Source organism: Saimiri boliviensis, chromosome 6, assembly GCF_048565385.1.
Source record: "Saimiri boliviensis isolate mSaiBol1 chromosome 6, mSaiBol1.pri, whole genome shotgun sequence".
NCBI lineage: Eukaryota > Metazoa > Chordata > Mammalia > Primates > Cebidae > Saimiri > Saimiri boliviensis.
The window spans coordinates 53,922,259-53,944,373 of NC_133454.1; the positions used below are offsets into that span (position 1 = coordinate 53,922,259).

General features: G+C 42.6%; 1 protein-coding gene across 1 annotated transcript in view; it reads left to right on the forward strand.

Moving 5' to 3' along the window:
* The window catches only part of UBE4A (ubiquitination factor E4A), a 47,497-nt gene extending 26,591 nt beyond the window's left edge, over positions 1-20,906 (forward strand). The window contains exons 14-20 of the mRNA XM_039470375.2: positions 1,848-1,948; positions 2,045-2,158; positions 4,643-4,817; positions 9,537-9,717; positions 10,638-10,785; positions 12,998-13,155; positions 18,172-20,906. Coding sequence (XP_039326309.2) covers positions 1,848-1,948; positions 2,045-2,158; positions 4,643-4,817; positions 9,537-9,717; positions 10,638-10,785; positions 12,998-13,155; positions 18,172-18,298 — 1,004 coding nt within the window. The 3' untranslated portion in view covers positions 18,299-20,906. The remainder of the gene's footprint in view (positions 1-1,847; positions 1,949-2,044; positions 2,159-4,642; positions 4,818-9,536; positions 9,718-10,637; positions 10,786-12,997; positions 13,156-18,171) is intronic.
* The last annotated feature ends 1,209 nt before the right edge of the window (positions 20,907-22,115 follow it).

Genomic DNA, 22,115 nt, shown 5'->3' on the forward strand with positions numbered 1-22,115 from the left:
TAGGCGGATCACTTGAGCTCAGGAGTTCAAGATGAGCCTGGCCAACATGATGAAACCCCATCTCTACAAAATACAAAAATTAGCCAGCCATGGTGGCCAGCACCTGTTAATTCCAGCTACTCAGGAGGCAGAGGCACGAGAATCACTTGAATTCGGGAGGCAGAGGTGGCAGTGAACTGAGATTGCACCACTGCACTTCAGCCTGGATGACAGAGCAAGAAATCGTCTCAAAAAAAAAAAGACAGTCGGCATTCCCTTTCTAACCCTGAGCCCCTGTGTTTGTTTAAACAGTACCCTATCTCAATCAGTAAATAAGATATGTTAAGAAATTGTTGAAGGCCTTTTTTTTTTTTTTTTTTTTTTTTTGAGGCGGAGTTTCGCTCGTTACCCAGGCTGGAGTGCAATGGCGCGATCTCGGCTCACCGCAACCTCCACCTCCCGGGTTCAGGCAATTCTCCTGCCTCAGCCTCCTGAGTAGCTGGGATTACAGGCATGCACCACCATGCCCAGCTAATGTTTTTTGTATTTTTAGGAGAGACGGGGTTTCACCTTGTTGACCAGGATGGTCTCGATCTCTTGACCTCGTGATCCACCCACCTCGGCCTCCCAAAGTGCTGGGATTACAGGCTTGAGCCACCACGCCCGGCCGAAGGCCTTTTTTAAAGGGATGTCTACCATCCAATGATAAATACAACTAACATTTAAGGAGGCATTTAATATTTAACTGGCCACCTCTGGGTTTTTTTTTTTTTTTTGCTTGCTCACCTATGAGCCTTAGTTTTCTCATCTATAACATGGGTCAAAGTGATGATTAAGTGAAATAATATGTGTAAATCTTTATAATACATAAGAAATTCTGTAATCACTGCGGTTATCTCGTATGACCGTATAACCAAAGTGTTGTAATGGAGTACAATTTCTGTTTTATTTCTGAGGAAGTAGAAGCTGAAAAGGATTAAGAGACTTAGATTAAGCAGAGCCAGAATGAAAACAGGTCTTTTGACTCCAAATCCTACACTCTTCCTTTATTATGACCCAGCCTGTGGAGCTCTAGTAATACCTTTGGTATTTCAAAAGCAGTATAAGCCTCAGATTTTTAGCTCCTGACCTGATTTTTCAGAGTAATCAAGAACCTGTTGGCTATACCAGGTATCTGTGAAGAATGTGGGAATTGCTTAGTGTCCCGCCCTGCACATGGCTTTCACTGCCGTAATGGCCAGTCCTGAGCCCTCATTTAAAGTCTGAAAAGTACTCATGTTTGGATATGGAAGTATTTATCTCCCTTGGCTTCTTTTTTTTTTTTTTTTTTTGAGACGGAGCCTCACTCTCTTGCCCAACTGGAGTGCAGTGGCGCAATCTTGGCTCACTGCAACCTCCGCCTCCTGGGTTCAAGCGATTCTCCTGCCTCAGCCACCCGAGTAGCTAGGACTACAGGCGCATGCCCCCACACCCAGCTAAGTTTTGTATTTTTAGTAGAGATGAGGTTTCACCGTGTTGGCCAGGATGGTCTCGATCTCTTGACCTCGTGATCTACCCACCTTGGCCTTCCAAAGTGCTGGGATTACAGGCATGAGCTACCTTACCCAGCCACCCCTTGGCTTTTATTTTATAGCTTGGTACTTGTCTCTTGCAGAGTAAGGTATCCATTATCTCTGTCTCCATCTTAATTTGTCAGTAAGGAAATGAACAAACACTTGCCCATAACTCTAGGCCTTCAGAAACTCCAGGGCAGATTTTGTTAGGAGCCTTTACACACTCAAAAGCAAATGACCACACATAGGCATAAGCTCTTCCTCTTTCTCTTATGGCACCACCTTTGCTGATATTTTGCCCTTGCCTTACTCCAGGAGATCCCCATCAATTTGAACAGAAGTTTAATTACCGCCGTCCCATGTATCCCATCCTAAGATACATGTGGGGGACAGATAGCTATCGGGAGAGCATTAAGGTGAGAGAGTTTTTGGTGAAACCAGTTGCCTTACATAAGCCCCAGTGAGTTGTGATTCAGTACTAACATGGTTTTCTTGTGGGCTGGGACTTACAGGATTTGGCTGACTATGCCTCTAAGAATTTAGAAGCCATGAATCCCCCACTTTTCCTCCGCTTTCTTAACCTGCTAATGAATGATGCCATCTTCCTTTTGGATGAAGCCATACAGGTAAAATATAAATATATATTTTTATATTTTATATAAATATAAATATATATGTATAGATATATTTAACTCCCCCATACCATCAAATCATCATTAGTACATACAGTTTACCTTTTTATCATAACCTTTTATCATAAAAGAGCAATTCTTATGCCCCTAGTACCAGACTTGAACACCAAAAATTTGTGATTAGTAAGCTTGCCATTACACAGCTTTCTAGACCATTCCATTACAGAGCAAGATCAAGGGTCACTGAAGCGTCATGAGATGGATATTTTGGCAGAGTTGGAAAATACCATATGGGCCAGGCTCAGTGGCTCACACCTCTAATCCCAGCACTTTGGGAGGCCAAGGCGGGCGGATCACGAGGTCAAGAGATAAAGACCATCCTGGCCAACATGGTGAAACCCCGTCTCTACTAAATATACAAAAATTAGCTGGGCATGGTAGTGTGCACCTGTAGTTCCAGCCACTCGGGAGGCTGAGGCAGGAGAATTGCTTGAACCCAGGAGGTGAAGGTTGCAGTGAGCCGAGGTCACACCACTGTACTCCAGCCTGGTGACAGGGTGAGACTCTGTCTCGAAAAAAAAAAAGAAAATACCATATGATGAAACCAAACTAAAGTGTACTGGCAGGAGTAATTCATCAGGCCAGTACTACAGAAAGAAATCAGAGGAGCTTGCTTTTGGTCAGCGACTTTCAACCCTTTTAATCCCAACATGTCGGTAAAATATCTCACTAAAACAATGATTTTTAACCCACTTTCTAAAAAAAATCCGATTTTTGCACTACTACTTGAAAAAAATCTCTGATTTGGGTTTTTTTTCATATAAAGGCTCCAAGTTTAGCACTGAAGTGTCCTTTAAATTAAAAAAAAAATTTTAAAGGCTCCAAGTTGTCAATACTTCTCATCTTTCCACTGTCTCCTGAATCCTTAGCTATATTGTGAAACAAAGGTTTCACAAAGTATTAAATGCAGCTGGGCACCTCTCAGCTCCTTCAGTGTATTATCGCCTTAAGATTCCCTGGTAGAGGCCAGGCGCGGTGGCTCAAGCCTGTAATAATCCCAGCACTTTGGGAGGCCAAGGCAGGTGGATCATGAGGTCGAGAGATCGAGACCATCCTGGTTAATATGGTGAAACCCCGTCTCTACTAAAAATACAAAAAATTAGCTGGGCATGATGGCGCATGCCTGTAATCCCAGCTACTCAGGAGGCTGAGGCAGGAGAATTGCTTGAACCCAGGAGGCGGAGGTTGCAGTGAGCTGAGATCGCGCCATTGCATTCCAGCCTGGGTAACAAGAGCAAAACTCCATCTCAAAAAAAATAAAAATAAAAAAAAGATTCCCTGGTAGAACTGCTTATTTCTCCCATAAAAACTAGGTATAGGATGGACAGGGCACTGACCTAAAGGGAGGTGAAGCAGGTAAATCCTGGGGGTAGCCTTTAGGCAGTCACAAGTCCTTGTAGTGATCAGCAGTCCCCTGAGTAGCTCGTACTTAATTTGTGAGAAAGATTTGATCTGCTTTCTTCATAATCCTAAACTTTAGGATTTAAGATAGATTTTCTTCGAAAATGAGAATAGGTCCTGTTACAAACAGACCCTTTTAAGCAAGAAGTGTGTGACACAAAGCATGAAGCATATGGTATTTTCATGAGACCGTAACTTTAACAGGTTGTTTGCTGCAACAGGAAGGATGATGTAAGGTAGAGAATTTTAAATAATTATGGTTCTTCCACACATCCTGCATATTTGATAGAGCTTTGATTTTTTCATAAGCAATTTGGAAATGGAAGGGAGATTTGTTTTCATCTTTCAGGAAGGATTCCTCCTTTTTTTTTTTTTTTTTTTGAGACAGAGTTTCACTCTTGTTACCCAGGCTGGAGTGCAATGGCGCGATCTCGGCTCACCGCAACCTCCGCCTCCTGGGTTCAGGCAATTCTCCTGCCTCAGCCTCCTGAGTAGCTGGGATTACAGGCACGTGCCACCATGCCCAGCTAATTTTTTGTATTTTTAGTAGAGACGGGGTTTCACCATGTTGACCAGGATGGTCTCGATCTCTTGACCTTGTGATCCACCCGCCTCGGCCTCCCAAAGTGCTGGGATTACAGGCTTGAGCCACCGTGCCCGGCAGGATTCCTCCCTTTTTCACTATAGTGTGGGGTTTTTTAGTTTTTCATTTCTTGGCCTGGGTTTCATTTATTAAACTATTTATCCTTCTTTCCATTTCACAATGCTATACTATTTCTAGGGAAATTACCTGTGAATCTACCCAAGCTGAAACAAATCTGTACAAAGCCACAATTTCTTTTTTCCCTGAAAGTTCTTTTAAGCTTCAGCCCTATGCTGAGAAATAAAGGTTCGTATCTCTTACATGGTCCCTCATTTTCCCAGCTTAGTTGACTGGATTTTGAATAGGACCTCTTAAAGTCATGTCCCTTCAACTGCGCTTTCTTCTCTGATATATCCCACCTCTGGTTTCTGAAGTATTTGAGCAAGATAAAGATTCAGCAGATTGAGAAGGACCGAGGCGAATGGGATAGTCTGACTCCAGAAGCCCGTCGAGAAAAGGAGGCTGGTCTACAGATGTTTGGACAGCTGGCACGTTTCCATAACATCATGTCCAATGAAACAATTGGTACCCTTGCCTTTCTCACATCAGGTAAGGACACAAAGTACTGCTTTCCCCTGAAAAAGTAATGGCCAAGATCTGCTTTCCTTGAGGGATCAGCCCAGCTCAAACTAAGAATTTGAACTCTGGTGACAGTATCCTCCACATCTGAGAGGGAAATGAATCACTTGAGAAGCTTCAAAAAGAATGATGATGCCCATTGTTGACATGAGAATGAGGAAATGGTCACCCCCACACAGCTGCCACAGAGCATAAGGTGGTGAAATATCTTTCTGGAGGACAAGTTAGCCATATAAATATATGTGTGTCTGTACATAACATACAAACACATACACACACACACACACACACGTTAATCTGAGAAATATGCTTGAACACACACACACACACACACACACACACGTATGTTAATCTGAGAAATATGTTTGAATCCCGGTTAAATGTGATGGATCTAACAGATGTTTATCTCTACTCCCTCTATAGCTCCACTGTCCAATTCAGTAATCACTTGCCACATTTAAAATGTGGCTAGTCTGAATTGAGATGTGCTGTAAGTATAAAATATGCACTGCAAGACTTAATGTTAAAATGTAAAATATGTCCATTTTTATACTGATTACATAATGTCTCAGCCAAATATGACAACCAATAATCACCAAACATTTGAGGAAATCCTCTAAGGTGAAACATAAATAAGTGAAAACTTTGTAAAAACTTTTTTTGAGACAGAGTCTCACTCTGTCACCAGACTAGAGTACAATGTTGTGATCTTGGCTCTGCAACCTCTGCGTCCCGGGTTCAAGTGATTCTTCGGCCTCAGCCTCCCAAGTAGCTAGGACTATAGGTGTGTACCACCATGTCCAGATAATCTTTGTATTTTTATAAGAGACGGGGTTTCACCATGTTGGCCAGGATGGTCTTGATCTCTTGACTTCATGATCTGCCTGCCTTGACCTCCCAAAGTGCTGGGATTACAGGAGTGAACTACTGTACCTGGCCTTTTTTTTTTTTTTTTTTGAGACAGAGTCTTACTCCATCACCCAGGCTGGAGTGCAATGGCACGATCTTGGCTCACTGCAACCTCCATCTCCCAGGTACAAGCAATTCTCCTGCCTCAGCCTCCCAAGTAGCTGGAACTACAGGTGTGCGCCACCACACCCAGCTACTTTTTTATTTTTAGTAAAGGTGGGGTTTCACCACGTTGGCCAGGCTGGTCTTGAACTCTTGACCTCGTGACCCACCCACCTCGGCCTCTCAAAGTGCTGGGATTACAGGCGTGAGCCACCACACCTAGCCTGTAAAAACTTTTTTAAAAAACTTCATAGGCCAGGCACAGTGGCTCATGGCTGTAATCCCAGCACTTTGGGAGGCCAAGGCTGATGGATCACCTGAGGTCAGGAGTTCCAGATCAGCCTAGCCAACATGGCAAAACCTCATCATTACTAAAAATATAAAAATTAGCCAGGCATGGTGGCAGGCATCTGTAATCCCAGCTACGCAGGAGGCTGAGGCAGGAGAATCACTTGTACCCAGGAGGTAGAGGTTGTAGTGAGCCAAGATCACACCACTGCACTCCAGCCTGGGCGACCGAGCAAGACTCCATCTCAAAAAAACAAAAACAAAACAAAACAAAACTTTATAATCTCAGAGGGATAAGAGAAGATACAGCAGCCACAAAACAAGAACAAAGTGACAATGAAAGAGATTAAAGAATAAGAAAGAGCTCTTGGATATTGAAATTTTTATCTCAGAAATATTAAATATTCAGTAAAAGGGTTAGAAGATATAAATTCAGGGAACTCTTCTATGAACTTAGAACAGAAGGAAAAAGAGATGGAAATTAGAAGAGAAAGGATGAAAAAAAATAAAGGATGGATCTAGGAAGTCTCAAAAGAGAAAAATGGAGGAGAGGAAGTTATCAAAGATAACAAAAAATCCCCTAGACTCAAAGACAGCCTCTACGTTGAAAGGGCTTGTCGCCGGGCGCGGTGGCTCAAGCCTGTAATCCCAGCACTTTGGGAGGCCGAGGCGGGTGGATCACGAGGTCGAGAGTTCGAGACCATCCTGGTCGACATGGTGAAACCCCGTCTCTACTAAAAATACAAAAAATTAGCTGGGCATGGTGGCTCGTGCCTGTAATCCCAGCTACTCAGGAGGCTGAGGCAGGAGAATTGCCTGAACCCAGGAGGTGGAGGTTGCAGTGAGCCGAGATCGCGCCATTGCACTGCAGCCTGGGTAACAAGAGCGAAACTCCGTCTCAAAAAAAAAAAAAAAAAAAAAAAAAAGAAAGGGCTTGTCAAGTACCCTATGCAGAGAATTTTTTAAAAACACCCTGAGGCATAATCTTGTGAAATTTTAGGAAATCATGGTAAAAAGAAGACCCTAAAATACCTCCAGAGAAGTCAGGTAATGTTACCATAGTTTAAGTATCAAAATGGCTTTGAATTTCCAACAGCGACATTTGAAGCTGAGGCACATTTCTGAGGGAAAATAAACCCAGGAGGAGAAAGGGGGGATTCAACACAAGGGAGACGCAAAGGAGATTCCCAAGATTATGGTAAAAGGAGCTTGTGTGACCGCTACACAGCAGGCCTGTAGAGCAAGAAGTCCAGGTTGGAGCAAAGGATGGAAACATCCAGAAAGAATGTTTCCAAAAATTAATCAGCAGCTAGAAATGACCATGTTGAGAGTTTTAAATTCCAGTGGGAGAGTTTCAAAAGGATTTAGTGATAAAGAGGTTCTGAAATAAGCAAACAAGCAAAAAGTTACACTAAAGGAACTATATAATCAATAGGACAGCATATGGCTCTGCTGTGAATGATATTTACATAATTTTAATAAACTAGCCAAAAACTTGACTATATATTGAGGGCATTTGTGATCATGACTAAAACTGAAAAATCAAGAACTATCAGTACCAACCAAGCATGGCATTATGATACTATCTGGCTTGTTAAATTTGGCATGTATAAATTTATTTTTTTTAATTTTTAGAATTCATGCCCTATGACATAGCAGTTCCTTACAGATTTGCTAAGAAGAAGTGATAGGCTGGCCTGGTGGCTCATACCTATAATCCCAGCACTTTGGGAGGCCAAGGCAGGCGGATCACGAGGTCAGAAGTGTCAGACCAGCTTAGCCAACACAGTGAAACCCCGTCTCTAGTAAAATTCCAAAAATTAGCCAAGTGTGGTACCAGGCATCTGTAGTCCTAGCTACCTGGGGGGCTGAGGCGGAAGAACCGCTTGAACCTGGGAGGTGGAGGTTGCAGTGAGCAAAGATCACACAGCTGCACTCCAACCTGGGTGACAGAGTAAGACTCCATCTCAAAAAAAAAAAAAAAAAAAAAACGAGAAGCAATGAGTCTATAAGATATATCCATAATGAATTGATAAGTAAGGTATAGGAAAAAATTGAAAATAGTTAAAATGTCCACCAAAGACATTAAATAAATAACTTATGGTGCAGTTACAAGTGGAAAAGTCAGCCATTAAAAATGATGTAAGCCAGGCATGGTGGCTCACACCAGTGATCCTGGCACTTTGGGAGGCAGAGGCAGGCAGATCAGCTGAGGTCAGGAGTTCGAGATTAGCTTGACCAACATGGAGAAACCCTGTCTCTACTAAAAATACAAAATTAGCTGAGCATGGTGGCACATAACTGTAATCCCAGCTACTCAGGCGGCTGAGGCAGGAGAATCGCTTGTACCCGAGAGGCGGAGGTTGTGGTGAACCAAGATCACACCATTGTACTCCAGCCTGGGCAAAAGAGTGAAACCCCATCTCAAAAAAAAAAAAAAAAAATGTAAAACAGACTGGGTACAGTGGCTCACACCTAAATCTCAGCACTTTGGGAGGCCAAGGCAGAAGGATCCCTTGAGCCCAGGAGGTTGAGACTACCTTGAGCCATGATCATGCCACTGCACTCCAGCCTGGGCAACAGCAAGACCCTGTCTCAAAAAAAAATTTTTTTTAATTGAAAAGAAAAAATGATACAAAACAGCTGGTCACAGTGGCTCATGCCTGTAATCCTAACACTTTGGGAGCCGATGCAGGAGATTCACTTTGAGCTCAGGAGTTTGACACCAGCCTGGGCAACAGAGTGAGACCCCATCTCATTTTATTAGAAAAATGAGGTGAATCACCCTGTTCTATAGAACTTTCTGTGATGGTGAAAATGTCCTGTAAATCTGGGCTGTCCAGTACCATACTTAACTAGCCGCATGTAGCAATGTGACTGAGTAGTGAATTTTTTATTTAATTTTAATAGTCACATGTGGCCAGTGGCTGCTATGTTGGACAGCACAGGAACATACACTTACTAAAATGGTAAAGTATTTGCAGTATAGTTACTGAAAATAGTAAGTTTCAGAATATGTAAAATATGATCATTTTTGTTTGAAAAATGTGTGTGTGTGTAAATATGAACAGAAAAGCTAGAACAAAATGTTAAATTAGCAAGATGATAACAGTGTTTCTCTCTGGGTGGTAGTTTTTGTCTCTTCTTGTTTTCGGTTTTGGTTTTTGCTTGTCTGTATTTTCTGCAGTGAAAATGAATTACTTAGTTTTTTAAAAAGTAGTCCCTTCCACGATTTTAAAAATAAAATGTAGTCCCGAGAGGCCTCCAAGTAAACTATACATAACGAAAAAAAAAACACACACACACAAAAAAAAAAACAAGTAAACTATACATAATAAGGAAAAGAGTGCTAATGGATTGAGTTTTCAGAGACTTTATTTTCTTTCCCAGAGATCAAGTCACTCTTTGTGCATCCCTTCCTGGCTGAGCGCATCATCTCCATGTTGAACTACTTCCTGCAACACCTGGTTGGCCCCAAGATGGGTGCCTTAAAAGTCAAGGACTTCAGCGAATTTGACTTCAAACCCCAGCAGCTTGTATCAGATATCTGCACTATCTACTTAAATCTTGGGTACCTGGTGTTGGAAATTGTCAAGCTAATGTTTGGATTTAGGATTTTGGCAGTAGAATGACCGGTTGATAATTATGTGGAAATAGAAAAGAAACGGTTCATTCCTCGTTGGTTGATGAAGGAATCTTCTGTAGTTTTAAATAAGGAGATTTTATCTGGGCAAGGTGTGGTGTGCCTATGGTCCAAGCTACTTGGGAGGCTGAAGTGGGAGGATTGCTTAAAGCCAGGAGTTTGAGACCAGCCTGGCCACACAGCAAGACTCCCATCTCTAAAAAATAGATAAGATTTTGTGTGACCCATGGGACATTACGATTTCCAGTATTCTGCTTTGATCTGTGCAAAGATAAATTACTGGTTGTACCACTGTTTGGAAAAGTAGCATTCTTTGAAGGTCACATGATACTTGTTAGACTTCTAGAAAGTTTCTATATCAGGTCGGGCGCAGTGGCTCTCACCTGTAATCCCAGCACTTTGGGAGGCGGAGGCAGATGGATCATGATCCACGAGGTCAAGAGATTGAAACCATCCTGGCCAACATGGTGAAACCCCATCTGTACTAAAAAATACAAAAATTAGCTGGGCGTGGTGGCATGTGCCTGTAGTCCCAGCTACTTGGGAAGCTGAGGCAGGAAAATCACTTGAACCCAGAAAGCGGAGGTGGCAGTGAGCCTAGATCGCACCACTGCACTCCAGCCTGGCGACAGGGCGAGACTCTGTCTCAAAAAAAAAAAAAAAAAAAAAAAAAAAAAAAAAACTATATCAAAAAGTGTATATGTATATATGTTAAAAGAAGTCTTTCTATATCAAAAGAATGTTCATGGCTTGTGAGTGCTGAGAATACTTGTTCTGCAGCCTGTCTGTTGTCTCTTCCATTGACCTACCCTCTGGTGATCAGTTTTTTTCTGATGCTGACCTTCCAGGGATGAAGAGAATTTCTGTGCCACTGTGCCCAAGGATGGACGTTCCTATTCCCCAACTCTCTTTGCACAGACAGTTCGAGTCTTGAAAAAAATAAATAAGCCTGGGAATATGATTGTGGCTTTCAGCAACTTGGCAGAGAGAATCAAGGTGAGGAAGAGGAGGATTTATTTGCTGACAAGTTCATTAAGAACCACATTGTCAGCCAGGCACCGGGACTCAAGCCTGTAGTCCCACCTACTTAAGAGGCTAAGGCTAGGGCCAGGTGCGGTGGCTCAAGCCTGTAATCCCAGCACTTTGGGAGGCCGAGGCGGGTGGATCACAAGGTCAAGAGATCAAGACCATCCTGGTCAACATGGTGAAACCCCGTCTCTACTAAAAATACAAAAAATTAGCTGGGCATGGTGGTGCGTGCCTGTAATCCCAGCTACTCAGGAGGCTGAGGCAGGAGAATTGCCTGAACCCAGGAGGCAGAGGTTGCGGTGAGCCGAGATCGCGCCATTGCACTCCAGCCTGGGTAACAAGAGTGAAACTCCGTCTCAAAAAAAAAAAGACGCTAAGGCTGTGGAGGATCACTTAATCCCAAGAGTTTGAGGCTGCAGTATGCTATGATCATGCCTGTGTATAGCCACTGCACTCCAGCCTTGGCAAGATAGCATCTCCTAAAAATCCACACAAAAAAATCAGATTGTCACCTCAGCTGTGCTGATTTTTACCCTATTTCAGGGAGAAAAAGAGTATTGCCATGAGAAAATTTCAACAGATGGTTCTTTTTGGTCAGTCACCTAGAACTACGATATTCTTAGTTTTATTCTTTTCAACATAAGAGAATAGAAATTTAAGAAATCGGCTGGGTGTGGTGGCTCATGCTTGTAATCCCAGCACTTTGGGAAGCCAAGATGGATGGATCACTTGAGGTCAGGAGTTTGAGATCAGCCTGGCCAACATGGTAAAACCCATCTCTACTAAAAATACAAAAATTAGCTGGGCATGGTGAAGTACGCCTATAATCCCTTCTACTCAGGAGGCTGAGGCAGGAGACTTGCTTGAACCTGGAAGGTGGAGGTTGCAGTGAGCTGAGATCGTGCCACTGCACTCCAGCCTAGGCAACAAAGCGAGACTTTCAAAAAAAAAAAAAAAAAGAAATTTAAGAAACCTCAGCTGGAAAACTAGAAGGGAAGAATGTACATATTTATGTAAGATGTTTTTATGAAAATGTTTATGTAGTGTTAAACCAATGGATTTGAAGACGTAGGGTGTTAATACAGAATAACTTTTTAGAAAAAAATTCAAGATAGTTTTCATTCACTAATTTTTAATTTGATTGTCTCTATGTAGTTGGTAGTTGGCTCTTGTTGGAATATGCATACATTTTAAAGATTAAAATACTCTATTGTATTCAACTAAATCCCATTGGTTAGAGTATGACAGAGCTCTATTAGCAGTTAAGAAGAAAGAAAATCGCTGGGCGCGGTGGCTCACGCCTGTAATCCCAGCACTTTGGGAGGCCGAGGCGGGTGGATCACGAGGTCAAGAGATCGAGACGATCCTGGTCAACAAGGTGAAACCCCATCTCTACTAAAAATACAAGAATTAGCTGGGCATGGTGGCGCATGCCTGTAATCTCAGCTACTCGGGAGGCTGAGGCGGAGAATTGCCTGAACCCAGGAGGCGGAGGTTGCGGTGAGCCGAGATTGCGCCATTGCACTCCAGCCTGGTTAACAAGAGCAAAACTCTTTCTCAAAAAAAAAAAAAAAAGAAGAAAGAAAATCATGGCACAAAAGTCTAATAGAAAACCTTCCTTGTTGCTGTCAGTCTTCCCTTCATTGAGTTTCTTTTTTATTGAGTTGGACTTCGTCTTTGTTTAGAGCTTAGCCAGGTGGATCCCTGAGGAACTTGAGTTATGAAGGAATCAAATGTTGAAACCACTTTAAAATTCCTATAGCTGTTAGTATCAAAAACCAGAAACTGCTTTTCATACACAGGCTGCATGAGTGACTCCAATTATGCAAATAATACCCTCCTCCACCTCCGCTTCCCCTGTCCCCTTTTGAATTATGGCATTTACAACAGAACTATTGCCAGATGGATGTTGTTTGTGATATATTTCTTTTCCTCCTAACATTTAAACCCATTTCCAGTATGACTACCAGCAGCTGAGACAACTTGAAGGTGCAACGCTGGGGCTCAATCCTAAATTTGTTCCTAGGATATCTATCTTGACTTGTTTTTGAGAAAGTGAAGCTCACATTTGTCACTATCACTATAAGGGTTATTCATGACCAGGATTAAGGTGTAGTCATTGAGCATGCTGAATTCAGCTACACCGTGAATTCACTCTTAACTATCATGTGTTGTATAGTCTCTTGCAGACCTCCAACAACAAGAAGAGGAAACCTATGCAGATGCCTGTGATGAGTTCCTGGATCCCATTATGAGCACACTGATGTGTGACCCTGTGGTGCTGCCATCTTCCAGAGTCACTGTGGATAGATCCACCATTGCAAGACATTTGCTCAGGTAGGCCAGTCCCAAAAAGTAGACTCAAGAGCACAGATATATATTAGTTTGCTATCTTTTTCTCCCCGGCACCTAATACAGTACTTTGCACCCAGTAGATACCACATATTATTGATTTACTGATATGTTGGAAGGCATTTTGGTATCGATTAATTGCTGGTGATACAAACATTGCAAAACAAAACATACTGTTGAGAAATGCTAACACTAACCTTACCTCTTCCTGCCTTAAGAAAATAATTTCTGGCTGGGTACAGTGGCTCATGGCCTGTAATCCCAACACTTTGGGAGGCTGAGGCGAGCAGATCACTTGAGGAGTTTGAGACTAGCCTGGCCAACATGGTAAAACTCCGTCTCTACTAAAATACAAAATATTAGCAGGGCTTGGTGGTACACACCTGTAGTCCCAGGTACTCAAGAGGCCGAGGCAGGAGAATTGCTTGAACCTGGGAGGCAGAGGTTGCAGTAAGCTGAGCTCACACCACTGCACTCCAGCCTGGGCTCAGGTGATCCTTCTACCTCAGCCTCCCGAGTAACTGGGACTACAGGCATGCATTAACACACCCAACTAATTGTTAATATTTTTTGTAGGGACAGGGTTTCACCATGTTGCCCAGGCTGGTCTTGAACTCCTGGGTTCAACCGATCCACCCACCTCAGCCTCCCAAAGTGCTGCGATTACAGGTTTGAGCCACCACAACTGGCCTTTTTTTTTTTTTTTTTTTTTTTTTTTGAGACAGTCTCACTCTGTCACCCAGGATAGACTGCAGTGGCATGATCTCAGCTCACTGCAACCTCTGCCTCCCAGGATCAAGCGATTCTCCAACCTGAGCCTCCCAAATAGATGGGACTACAGGCATGCACCACCACATCCAGCTAATTTTTGTATTTTTAGTCGTGACAGGGTTTCACCATGTTGGCCAGGTTGGTCTTGAACTCCTGAGCTCAAGTGATTCGCCCGCCTCAGCCTCTCAAAGTGCAGGGATTACAGGCATGAGCCACCACACCCAACCTGTTTTTTATTTTTTTCAATTCATTTTTTACATTATATTCACCACGTGGGTTTACTCACATCCTGTTGCTGTTGTTGTATCAGCCATGGTATACATGAATTTTCCCCAGCCTGCCTATTCTTTGGACAGTCTGCCCCTTGATAACTGTAGAAAAGACAGGAATGGGCCGGGCGCGGTGGCTCAAGCCTGTAATCCCAGCACTTTGGGAGGCCGAGGCGGGTGGATCACGAGGTCAAGAGATCGAGACCATCCTGGTCAACATGGTGAAACCCCGTCTCTACTAAAAATACAAAAAAATTAGCTGGGCATAGTGGTGCATGCCTGTAATCCCAGCTACTCAGGAGGCTGAGGCAGGATAATTGCCTGAACCCAGGAGGCAGAGGTTGCGGTGAGCCGAGATTGCGCCATTGCACTCCAACCTGGGTAACAAGAGCGAAACTCCGTCTCAAAAAAAAAAAAAGAAAAGAAAAGACAGGAATGGGCCGAGCATAGTGGCTCACGCCTGTAATCCAAGCGCTTTGGAGGCCAAGACAGGCAGATCACCTGACGTCGGGAGTTCAAGACCAGCCTGACCAACATGGTAAAACCCCGTCTTTAAAAAAAAAGAAAGAGCCGGGCGCGGTGGCTCAAGCCTGTAATCCCAGCACTTTGGGAGGCCGAGGCAGGTGGATCATGAAGTCAAGAGATCGAGACCATCCTGGTCAACATGGTGAAACCCTGTCTCTACTAAAAATACAAAAAATTAGCTGGGCATGGTGGCGCGTGCCTGTAATTCCAGCTACTCAGGAGGCTGAGGCAGGAGAATTGCCTGAACCCAGGAGGCGGAGGTTGCGGCGAGCCGAGATCACGCCATTGCACTCCAGCCTGGTTAACAAGAGCGAAACTCCTTCTCAAAAAAAAAAAAAAGAAAGAAAGAAAAGACAGAAATGAAGCAATAAATGGTAGCTTATTAGCTACTTAATCGGCCCCTTAACTTTTTTTAGTGCAGCATTAGGTAGAAATGGGTACTGAGAGACACTATTTATATATTTATATATCTATTTTTTTGAGACAGGGTATTGCTCTGTCACCAGGCTGGAGTGTAGTGGCATGATCTCAGCTCACTGTAGCCGCACCTTCCTGGGCTCAAGCAACCCTCCCCCCTCAGCCCCACCACGTAGCTGGGACCACAGGCCATGCACCACTGTGCCTGGCTTATTTTTGTATTGTTTGCACCACTGTGCCTGGCTTATTTTTGTATTGTTTGTAGAGAAGGAGTCTGTCTGTGTTGCCAAGGCCAGTTCCAAACTCCTGGGCTCAAGCAGTCCACCCACCTCAACCTTCCAAAGTGCTAGGATTACAGGCAGAGCCACCTTGTTTGGCCTCTCCATATTTAAAATTAAGTTATAGCAAGCCAGGCACAGTGGCTCACGTCTGTAATCCCAGCACTTTGGGAGGCTGAGATGGGTGGATCATTTGAGGTCAGGAGTTCGAGACCAGCTTGGCCAACATGGTGAAACCCTGTCTCTACTAAATATAAAAAAATTGGCCAGGAATGGTGGCACATGCCTGTAATCCCAGCTACTCTGGAGGCTGAGGCAGGAGAATTGCTGCAACCTGAGAGGTGTAGGTTGCAGTGAGCTGAGAGCACACCACTGCACTCTAGCCTGGGCAATAGATCCATACTCTGTCTCAAAAAAAACAAAATTGCTTTATCTCTACAAAAAATTATTTTTGCCATGCGTGGTGGCCCACGCCTGTAATCCTAGCACTTTGGGAGGCCACGGCAGGCAGATCACCTGAGGTCAGGAGTTCAAGACCAGCCTGACCAATATGGAGAAACCCCATATCTGCTAAAAACACAAAATTAGCTGGATGTGATGGCTCATGCCTATGATCCCAGCTACTTGGGAGGCTGAGGCAGGAAATCACTTGAACCCAGGAGGCAGAGGTTGTGGTGAACCGAGATCACACCATTGCACTCCAGCCTGGACAACAAGAGCGAAACTCCATCTCAAAAAAATAAAATAAATAATTATTCTTAATTAGACAACTGTAGTGGCACATGCCTGTAGTCCTGGCTACTCAGGAGGTTGAGGCAGATCGCCTGGGCACAGGAATTCAAGGCTGCACTGAGTTATGACTGCACTACTGCAATCGTAACTGAGCCAAGATTGCACCACTGCCCTCCAGCCTGGGCAACAGATCAAGATTGTGTCTCAAAAGAAAAAAAAAAATTCTACCTCATGCTGTTTGGTATTAAGCATTCACTATATGGATTATGCTATGCTAGATCTTATGTCTTTTGCAAAGTGTCAATGAAAATGTATATTTTATAGTGGCCTCAATATAGAGAGCAGATGTATTAGCCTTTAAAGTATGTCATAAACCACGCTTGTCCTAGCTGCATGTGTGGGCCAGGAAGACTCAAAATGTGGCCCAACACAAATTAATAAAGTTTTTTAAAACATGAGGCTTTTTTTTTTTTTTTTGCAATTTTTGTTTTTTTAGCTTATTAGCTATTGTTAGTCTTGATGTATTTTATGTATGGGCCAAGACAATTTTTCTAATGTGGTCTAGGGAAGCCAAAAAACTGACACCTGTCACAAACCTACTTACATACATAGCAATCAACTAACCAAATCAAATGTTAGTCTACAAGGCTTTCTTCCTTAACATCTTATATTGCTCTAAGAATCTGTCACTTTAATTACAAATAGTTATTTACACTGACGTAAGTGTACAGTGTCTCTGCCTTAGAGAAATCTAAAGGTGACAGAAGCATAGCATTTTTTAATCCCTTGTAATTAAATATCATCTGAACAGCAGTGTTGAGATAAGGTTTATTAAGAAATAGAGGCTGGCCGGGTGTGGTGGCTCACACTTGTAATCCAAGCACTTTGGAGGCCAAGGCAGGTGGATCACCTGAGGTCGGGAGTTTAAGACCAGCCTGAACAACATGGTGAAACCCTGTCTTTAAAAAAAGTTAAAAATTTTTTAAAAAGCCGAGTGCGGTGGCTCACGCCTGTAATCCCAGCACTTTGGGAGGCCGAGGTGGGTGGATCACGAGGTCAACAGATCGAGACCATCCTGGTCAACATAGTGAAACCCCATCTCTACTAAAAATACAAAAAATCAGCTGGGCATGGTGGTGTGTGCCTGTAATCCCAGTTACTCAGGAGGCTGAGGCAGGAGAATTGCCTGAACCCAGGAGGCGGAGGTTGCGGTGAGCCGAGATCGCGCCATTGCACTCCAGCCTGGGTAACAAGAGCAAAACTCCGTCTCAAAAAAAAAAAAAAATTGAGAAAAAAAAAAAAGAAAGAAATGGAGGCTGGGTGGGTGGCTTACACCTGTAATCCCAGCACTTTGGGAGGCCAAGGCTGGTGAATCACTTGAGGCCAGGAGTTTGAGAGCAGCCTGGCCAACATGGTGAAACCCTGTTTCTACTGAAAATACAAATGTTAGTTGAGTGTTGTGGTGCACACCTGTAATCCCAGCTACTCAGGAGGCTGAGGTGGTAGGATAGCTTTAACCCGGGAGGCAAAGGTTGCATTGAGCTGATATCATGCCACTACACTCAATCCTGGGTCCCACTGCACTCCAGCCTGGGTGACAGGGCAAGACTCTGTCTCAAAAAAAAAAAAAAAAGGGAAGGAAGGAAAGAGGGAGGAAGAAAGGAAGAAAGAAAGGAAGGAAGGCTCCTGAATCATCTTTTTCTTACTCTTTCTAACCCCAACTCAGCATCTGACTCAAAGTTATAATAAACTCTGGCGCTGGGCATGGTGGCTCATGCCTGTAATCCAAGCTCTTTGGAGGCCAAGGCGGGCAGATCACCTGAGGTCGGGAGTTCAAGACCAGCCTGACCAACACAGTGAAACCCCGTGTTTAAAAAAATAATACAAATAAAAAATTTTTTAAAACTCTGGCTTCATTCTTAGGATGAAATGCCCAGGTGTTCTATTTTTGGCTTAGAATGTTAGAACTTACGGAAATAACCTGATTTCTCTTTCTCTCTTCATCCCAGTGACCAAACAGATCCTTTTAACCGTAGTCCCCTCACCATGGACCAGATCCGGCCAAACACTGAACTAAAAGAAAAAATCCAACGGTGGCTTGCAGAGAGGAAACAACAAAAGGAGCAACTTGAATAGATACTGTGAACTAACCAAACCAAAACCAACCCAGAGTGCAGATAAACAATTGTTTGTGGTTTCTCTCTTTCTGGTTCTGTTCCTTTTCTTTTTTTTTTTTTTTTTCTAAATTAGAGAACTGCTCTTGCTGAAATTATGATAGTTAAGATTCCTAAGAACTTGACAATGCTCCCCTGGCTTGCAGGAAATTATAGCATCACCAAGTTTAGAAATTGTCACTAATTTTCACCCTCTGTTGTCTCTTCATATTCTTTTCTTCCTTTTCTTAAATGAAATTATATTATTTCAACTACTAAAACTTCCTATCGCCCTGCTATTTCTCTTCCAATTACTGTTCAAACATTTTTGGTGAGTGCTGCCTTTGTAAGTATATAATGTCACATATTTCAGTGACAGCTGATATTATCAAAAAATCTTGTGTTATCCTGTGTATTTACTAGTCCTCATGATCTATACTTAAGCCCTTTTCTGTTACAGAATAACTTCACATAAAAGCAGATACCTTGAAGTTTGTGGAGACTTTTGAATAAGATGATAGATGAGAATTTTTTTTTTAAAGAATTTAAAGGAATCTTATGCAACTTCTGTTGGTAGCTCTTAATTTTGTTATACAGTCTTTTTAATGAAGATTGGTAAGGGAGATGTAGTTTTGACACTTTAGTCAAAAAATTTCTGGGGTGAGGAGACTGTTGGGCCCTTATTCTCTTAGGAAAACCTGTTTCTACAAGGACTAGGCCTGAGTAGATTTAGGCGAGTATCATATCCATGAAAAATGTCATTTTAAGACACTAATATCAACAGTGTATCTCAGTGTGAGATATATACACACACACCATGTGCTTTTTTATGTTGATTTAGGGTAAACTGAGTACCACTTTATATTTTCTCTTCCATAGTGACATGTATGTAGTATGTGGCCATGTTTACTTGCATACTCATTCTTAAGAAAATTCTGAGATTATAAAATGTATATAGTTAATATTTGTTTGGGCTTGTGACCTGACTTCTAAGAGCTGCTTTTAACACAGCTTTAGGTCTTCAATTAACAAAGTAGGAATTTGAGCACAACCTTGTCCATAAGCCATTTTAAATACACACTTAGCCCTGTGTAGTTAGTAAGTAGATGGACACCACTGCAGTTGAGCTTGAGCTCACTACTCAATTGTGCAGCTTAATATGCTAACTAGGGACATTCCCCTATGGATTGTCTTTATATCACTATCTTTCTAAGCCTAGAGATATCATAAGTGACTAGAAAAGTGATAGGATCAAGAAACTGGTGTCACTGCTTCATCTGGAACATATTATTAACCATGGTCTCTTTCAAGTAAAACAGTAGTTTTATATTTCAACACAAGTGGCTATAAGCAGTCCTTGATGTGTTTTTGATGGTATCAGCTGGAAATCCTCAAATTTAAGACGGCTTCCCACCCCAGATATAAAATAGATGTTGCCTATTGCTGTGCTTGTAAATGAAAAAGAAGTTGAGGACACTTTCGCAGATGCCAGAACGTAAGATTCATTCAGTGTGCTCCCCGGGCCTTTAAGGCATAGGTTGACAGGATTTGTTTTCTAAAATTAGCTTCATTCAATATTTATTATCCTCCTTTCCCTCTCTGAGAATGAACTATGCATAAAATAAGCTTCTGCCTATTTGCATTTATCCTCCAAACCCAATCTAGTAGGATGTTCAATCCAGTAGAATGTTTTCATTTTAAAAACAAGAGGGGAGAAGACCAGAGTTTTTCAAGAAAAAACGGGAGGAAAATGGGCACAAAAACTCAGAAGGCAGCTATTCCCAGCAGCTTCCTAGTTAACAACCTCCATGCTGCCTCCAGTCTCTGTATTCTTCTGTATTTAACCTTCAGATTGTAAGCCTTTTCTGGCAAGCTTGTCTTCTTTTCTTAAGCTCTTTTCCTGAAAGTTTTTATGAATGGCTATGGCACCATGAATGCTGCTGAATATCTGTAAACTCTTTGCACAGGCAAGTGTGTCGCTTAAGGCCACTACGATAAGGAAACCAAGTGTCCTCTGTGCCTTTTTTCATTCTGTGAAGTAATTTAAGGACATCCAAAAAAATTAGACTTTAAAAAGTTATCACCTTGGTTCAACACCATGTGTATATACCCTTGGAAGCTTAAAAAGATGTTTTGTCTGGAACTTAGAAGCAGCTCTAAATCTGGTAGAGCTGACTTTCTAACATACCTAGTTTCATGTGTTGGCTTTCCTGGAGTATGACAGAAAATGAAGACTCTTTACTCAGCTCTGGTATTGGTCATAACTTACCAAGAGGCTAATACTAAACTTGGAAAATTGTTTAAGTATGTTTTATCAAGCAGTGTGGGTTTTGTTTTTTAATAAAGTTTTTAATGGATATGTGAAAACTGAAGGAAACTTTAAAGGTTTTTCAATGGTGCAGGTGAAGGTGCCAGTTGCTATTTGGTATCACACTCTACAAAAGCTTCATTACTTTATTTGATGCTGGTTGCTAAGCAGCCACTGCACAGAGCATAAGTCTACTGGGTGCCTTTACAAGCCAGAGGCTGATGCTGCATTGTTGATGTCATGTGAGGAAATAATGCACATGCTCTAATTGCTCAACAGGAAATGAACCTAGAAACAGAAAATGAAGAAAAAGGTTGATTGAAGTTAAACTTGATCAACACCACTGTATTTTGAAACATTCCAGGAAGGTTACTACTTGTCAAACTTGCCTGGCAGTGTTTGTTCAAAACTTGTATTTAATAAATGAACACCTGACTTACAACCTTTGTTATCACTTTATTACAGTATTAAAAGTTAGTGCCAGTTTCAGAAATCGCCCTGAAAACTTAGAGGATTCTGACTTTTAACTCTTTTTTTTTTTTTTTTTAGGCAGGTAATATCAACTATGTGTGACCTGGCAGACCCAGCCTGCCTTACCAGGCCTCTGGAGGGGATCCTGGGGTTACCCTCAGGAGATGAATGTCACGGCATGGTTTTCCTAACCAGCTCTCTTTTGGCTTCACTGTTTTTCTTTGTCTGGCTTGAACCCCAGGTCTCTGGAATCATTTGCTGTTATCTTCCCTTTTCTTGCTCGTTGTTTCTGTACCCCTGCCATGCAAGATCTCAGCCTAGATTAACTCAGCCATTCCCCTCTGCCGCAGTATCCAAACTGCAGACCACTGATGGAGGATAAACACAACTTTTAGAATGGTGCAACCACAGACTTGTCTCTACTGTTGCCCAACAACCCTTCTGTGTATCCTTCAGCTATTCCAAACTTTGGCCTCCTTCCTTAAATTCCTTCCCATCCTCCCCTCCCATTTACCACTTGCACTCTGATGACTTTGTCTTCTATTTTGCTGGGAAGATAAAAACTTCAGAGACTTCGAAGACTTTCAAACTTCTCTCCCATCATCCCATCTGTGGAAAAGGCCCCATCGATCTCTGGCTATTTCTCCTTTCCTGCCTCATTAGGGCTCTTGTCAGTATCCCTTCTCATCAGGCAGGGTGGCCTGTGCCTGTAATATCCAGAGCTAAGCGAGAGGCTGAAGTGGGATGATCTCTTGAGGCCAGGAGTTTAAGACTAACTTGGACAATATGGCAAGACCCACATCATTGCCTCTCTCTGTCTTCAATTTCTCCCCTGAGTTGCACATCCCCCTTTGGTTTTCTGGCTTGTAATCCTTTACAGTCGTATTTCTTCACCATTCACCCTGGCTTCTGTCCTAATTTTTTGAAGCTGCATTAATCTTAAAGATTTCCATAGTGCTAAATTAACTTTCCCATCCTTAATTTGACTTCTCTGCATTATACTAGGGCAGGAGAATCACTC